Source organism: Adiantum capillus-veneris, chromosome 4, assembly GCF_014529385.1.
Source record: "Adiantum capillus-veneris isolate H3 chromosome 4, ASM1452938v2, whole genome shotgun sequence".
Taxonomy (NCBI): Eukaryota; Viridiplantae; Streptophyta; class Polypodiopsida; order Polypodiales; family Pteridaceae; genus Adiantum; species Adiantum capillus-veneris.
In genome coordinates, this window is record NC_140934.1 from 53,039,416 (window position 1) to 53,045,519 (window position 6,104).

General features: G+C 39.8%; 1 protein-coding gene across 1 annotated transcript in view; it reads right to left on the minus strand.

Moving 5' to 3' along the window:
• Positions 1–5,821: 5,821 nt before the first annotated feature.
• LOC147459169 (uncharacterized) overlaps positions 5,822–6,104 on the minus strand; it is a 762-nt gene continuing 479 nt past the window's right edge. Inside the window, exon 1 of the mRNA XM_086509778.1 lies at positions 5,822–6,104. This exon is cut by the window's right edge and continues 479 nt beyond it. Coding sequence (XP_086365904.1) covers positions 5,822–6,104 — 283 coding nt within the window.

The window sequence follows — 6,104 nt, forward strand, 5'->3', positions numbered from 1 at the left end:
GACTCCTCCACAATTCATCCCTCGATTATGCTACCTTCAGGGCGAGCCCTTTGACGAATGAACCCTTTTAAAGCCTTCATGAATCTCTCCAAGAAGAACATCCACCTATAATGAACCGTTCCAGCTACTTGAACTTCATCAACCACATGCACAAGTAAATGTGTTTGGATAGTAAGAATGTTGGTTGGAACGTACTTCTCTACCATACACACTATCTCTATAGCATTTAAGCGAGCTGCATCTATGTTGTCTCTCTTGATCTCTTTTGATGAGATCCAACGCACTAACTCACTAATCTTGTAAATTGTGTTTCTAATGTCATCTGTCATGCAATCTTTGATGACAATTGGTAAGATAAGTTGTAAAAACTTGTGCCAATCATGACACTTAAGATCACTTAGTTTTTCATCTTTAGAAAAATATGTTTTCAAGCATCGCATGCTCCCCATAGGAGTTTTGAATGTAGATGTGACCCTCTTCACTTGTTTCTCCTTTGCCTTTCTCAAAACCCATAAAGCTTTTGGATACACATAATTTCCATTGGGGTTAAGTCGAGGCCAAAGTCGAGGCCACATGTCTGGCATTTGTCCCACAGCTTGCGGTCTTCTCTATGTGCCTTCCTATCCTTTTTTCCAGTAATGATCTTCCATTGAATCTTTAAAATTATGCATTGGATTAAGCAAATGATTGATAAGCAATTCACTCCAATATGAAAGGTCATGAAAATTAGAGAGTTTTTCATCCTAATTGACATAAACTCTCATGATTCTTGCTACATGTTCTTCCAATCACTCACCTTCAATGGGTGCATGTCATGTTTACATATATTTGGTCCATGACCTTCATGCAAAAATCAGATATGCTCCTTGTAGACTATCTTGCCCAAATAATCAGAGCGACAAAAGCCAAGTTGAGGTCCACATAGCAAACATGCATAGTTTTTCGAGTAGCTCAAACCTTTAAACCAAAAAGAAAGAATGAAAAAGGATCAAGCATTGAGCTAGCACCACGTATAGAATACACATAGATATGGGTTTCAAAGTACTTACCACACACTCACCAAAGCCTGACCAATCATGCATGGTCCACATGAGAATGCCTTGCACAAGTGCATGTCATCGATCGACCGGTTGGGACATGTCAACCACATCAATCCATGTCCACAAGATTTGAAGCCCTTATATAAGTGGTGCCAGAGAAAGATCCATGTTCTTTACCTTCTACTTCCTTGGAACAATTAGTGACAATAGCAGATGGCCCTTCTTAATATCCAACCATGGTGGAAGATTATAGTTCACCAAGCAAATAGGCCACGTGCTCCCTGAGGAAATTCAAATTCCAAGTTACTACGTCCATCACCAAACCAAAACAGACACAATGAGGTTCTTCTTTAAATGCAGGCCATTGTTCCTCTATGTGCTTCCATGCAAGAGAATCAGTAGGAACCCGCATCACATCATCTATGGATCTCGTGTTTTAATGCCACATTAGAACAATTTTTAGGTCTTTTGGAGAGCCTTGTAAGAAAATGAATTTTTGTTATACCCTCTCTCTAGAAAATAGAAAAGTGGAGCTCCAAACTGACCATAGTAACAAGAAAAACGGTTCTTTTCCTCCACATTATGGAGGGGATCCATGACCCGCCCTCATAATTGCATTTGAACATTCACCACATTTTTGAATAAAGATACAAAACTATGAGTTCTCATCCTCATAGGTTTGTACACAGGAAAGAAAATATTCTCGCTCGAAGAAGCCTCCATTTCCCTCTCTCATTCTACCTCTCTCTATCTTTGGTCTTTGCCTACTTACTATGTCCCACAAGTCGGCGTCATCATTCTCTGAAACTTCTCTTATGACCAACTCTTACTAGCAATCAGTGTTAGGTGCATCAATGAAGATGGTTGTTTCTATGGAAGGAAAACTCCCCTAGAGTAGAGATCTCCCTCCATCCCTTGATTTTTTGAGTCCCTCCTTGCATAGGTTCTCACATGAAGATGTACTTTGCCTCCTAGGTTGCAAAAATATCAATCTCTCTCTCTCTCTCTCTCTCTCTCTCTCTCTCTCTCTCTCTCTCTCTCTCTCTCTCTCTCTCTCTCTCTCTCTCTCTCTCTCTCTCTCTCTCTCTCTCTCTCTCTCTCTCTCTCTCTCTCTCTCTCTCTCTCTCTCTTTGTGTGTGTATGTGTGTGTGTTTCAAAAATCTCAGATATGGTGGCCTCCAATGGCAGTCTTTGTGTTATAGTCCCAAAGAGATATAGTTTACATATTGATATAGATAAATCATATGAGCCAGCATTCAAGCACTCTCGTTGTATTGAATCTTGGGCAACAATTGGAAATAAGGAGCACATGAGGAGTATGGGTCTTAAGCATGTAGATCTCTGGTATGATGGACACATGTACCCTTTAGACCCGAGGAGACTTTCTCATCCCCCATTCAGTACACCTACAAGATTATTAAGATTTGTTGGTGATGGTACAGATGGCTTTCTTGGCTATTGTAGGTCTCTATCTACTACAGAGGCAATAGATCAACGAAGCCTACTGCATATGCAGTTTCCTGAGGTTAGGAGGCTAATAGATGTGAAGAAAACCCATGAAGGTACAATTGAAGAGCTACACAATAAAAATGATGGTCTTCAAAAACAATTACAGACCATGAGACAAAAGGAGACTACATTGGGAGTTAGGTTAAGGAAGCACAAACTCAAGAACATGGAGAACTTAAAACCAGGATTTGGGGGTTTGAAAAGAGAATACAAGCAATCAGGTTTGCCAGAAACTACACACAGCTACTATTATTTAATTGGGTATTTGAATAGTAATGCTCACTCAATCTGTGTGACATGTACATGCTTACAATCCAACTGACAAAGAGAATGCTGACGCAAATGTAAACCCTTCTAAACAACTCAAGCCCTTAGTTTCATCAAAGTTGGCTAAAGAGATTCTTTCAAGGAAAGAAGCTCAAAGTAGTGCAACAAGATATTGTGGGCTAGTTTGTGTCCAAGAACTGCGTCTCTTCTACTGACATACAAGACCATATGGACTCATTGGTGGATGTCGGTAGAAAAGGTTATGCAACACTACAAAAATCAATATCTAAAACTCTTGGGTCTAATAGAATCAAGCATAGCTTCTTGCCCAACCCAACAATTGTTTGAAAACATAGGTAGGAGCTAAATGAAGCTCAACTTGAGCACTTTGGGACTCAATTCCATATCACATAAGAGTATATAAGCCAGGAAGGCAGCATGGTGTATGATGAATGCAACAATTTATTCATGGATCTTGAATTGTTACAAAAGAGAATGGTTGAGTTTTATGAAATGACTTTAGAAGAGTGCTACACACAACATTTCAATTGAGTACCAATTGTGGAAGAAAGTACGTCTAGCTATTAAAGATCATGAAGCAGCTTCTCAAAATGCAAAGACAGATGTATTGGAAGTGCATCAATATATTGTTCCAATTATGCGAGCAATGCACATGGTCTGACAAGAAAAACGCATCTTAAAAGATTGTTTGCAGTTATTCAAGAAAGCATTTCATATTGCCTAGACAGACGAAAACATTACTCATTATATGGTAAGGCCCATGGAACTTATACAAATAAAATTGTATGACTCACTTATTGTTTTTAATTGTTGAAGCATATTCTTCACAACAACCACTTGCCATTTTTCATTGCCAAGCATGGCAACCCTAGCATATGGAACACACAAGGATATGATAAGTTGAACTACATGGCACACAATGCATAATTTTGACATACACAACATGGTGGCACACAAAACAAGGCAAACAATTTGAAGGAACTCTTTCAGTGGTTCTATAGAAGGATCCTGCAGTGTTTGCATCAGAAGAAAGTATTAGAGGAATCAAAGACAACACAACTCTTAAAAGTGATTCAATGTAACAAACGAGCAATAGCCGAGAATCCAAGGCTAATGAGGGATAAAAGAGGTACAGAGACAATATGATATTTGAAAATCATCACTGGGTCAAAAGGGGATGCCGTACTGACGACAATTCTACACAAAGCTCTGTAAACCATCCACTTTAAAACTCAAGTATTTTTTGGTCTGTGTCTCTATAAATTGGTTTTTTGTATCTTCAAAGCAGGCTCTTTGCATAGTCAAGGAGTTTCTCTAATCTTTCAATCCTCGAATCAATTTCATGCTCATCTCCAATCTCTCCTCATCAGAGATGTGGATAATCTCTCTCATTCTCTCTCTCCTCCCCTATATTTAACAAATCTTGTACAAGTCACAAGTCTCTCAACTTGTTTAGGGATATCTTTTGGCACATCATCCTTGGATCGAAGCATTAAATGTTTGCCATAATCCAAGAGTTCATTTGGGTTTTGTTTCCCTAAAGAGAGTGCCATTGTTGTGTATGTGCAATAATAAGCTGCAAGACCAACTGTGTACCCCAGATAGTATCCAAAACATTCTCACTCAAAATTTTGTCGACAAAGATAACTTTGTCTCCCTTTTGTGGTAGCATTGGTCCACATTTCTCTATAAGCAACGTTGCAGCAACTGAGGTAGTCTCTCTTGTGCTTCTTGTTGGGGCCAAACACAATCTCTGGACCTTTTCTTTGCCTCTTCCTTTTGTGAGATCTTAATCCTGACAAAAACATAATCTGTGTGTGTGTGTGTGTGTGTGTGTGTGTGTGTGTGTGTGTGTGTGTGTGTGTGTGTGTGTGTGTGTGTGTGTGTGTGTGTGTGTGTGTGTGTGTGTGTGTGTGTGTGTGTGTGTGTGTGTGTGTAAGTGTGTAGCTTCTAAGTCACTCTCTACCTCTTTCTCTCCCTCTACTATGCTCTACGACGCGTGCAACACAACTGAAGGTTTGTAAACGCATCGATGCGTTCCATGGGAAGAAAAACAAACTTCCTCTATCTCTCAATATTTTGTCCCACAGCGCACGCAGGAGAATATAGCAACACTTTTTACGTCCATGTGGGCCATGTGACAAAATAGAAAGCTCATATATATATACCTATCACATAATCAATAATCCTCATGCAAAATTGTGCAACAGAAGCATAAATTTTTGTTACCTTTTCCTGGGCTTGGCATGGCTATCTTGCAAAGATGAACACTTCAATGGTACATGGAGCATACTTCCAACCTGGTATTTAAATAAATTCCCTAAATGAAGTACCTCCAATCAAGAATCTCTCTCTCTCTCTCTCTCTCTCTCTCTCTCTCTCTCTCTCTCTCTCTCTCTCTCTCTCTCTCTCTCTCTCTCTCTCTCTCTCTCTCATAATATAAACAATCATGTGACCGTTTCCACCATGCACAGTATTCCAATGAATACATTTTTCACACGTGTGAGAAGTCTTATTATGTATAGTGCGAATTTAATGTGTCGTACGGTTTTAATAGATAAATCAATTTTTTACTTTAACGCATGTACTACATTTGGGTGGCGTGCTTAGAGTACCACAACAGAGAGGAAGACATAGACTATCCTTCGTCGTGTGTGTGTGTGTGTGTGTGTGTGTGTGTGTGTGTGTGTGTGTGTGTGTGTGTGTGTGTGTGTGTGTGTGTGTGTGTGTGTGTGTGTGTGTGTGTGTGTGTGTGTGTGTGTGAGAGAGAGAGAGAGAGAGAGAGAGAGAGAGAGATATAGATAGATAGATAGATAGATAGATAGATAGATAGATTATATTATCGTCCACGGAGGTCATATATGACCTATGGGACCAAAAAAAAAAAAAACAAAACATTACAATGGATAGGGTTGTCATATACATCTCAGTTAAGGATTGAGGGTCCAACGGGGGATAAACAAGAAAAGAGAACAAGAAAAAACCTAAGAGGGAGCAAGTGGGAGGGAGACTGGTTTAGGAGTTCGAAACTCCTGGATGATGGCTTTACCTCCTCGGTACACTGCCCATTTTCCTGTTGCACGTGCTTCGCGTACCTTTTGAAGTTCTACTTTTTTTTGTTTGAGTTGAGCGGGTGTAAGATCTTCCGCAAACCAAAATTTAGTGTCTTGGAGAAGCCTTGATTGTTGAAGGAGTCTGATTCGATCCGATTTAGTCTTGAGAGCGAGGATGGCATGGTTGGTTCGATACTCGTGTGTAACTACGGTG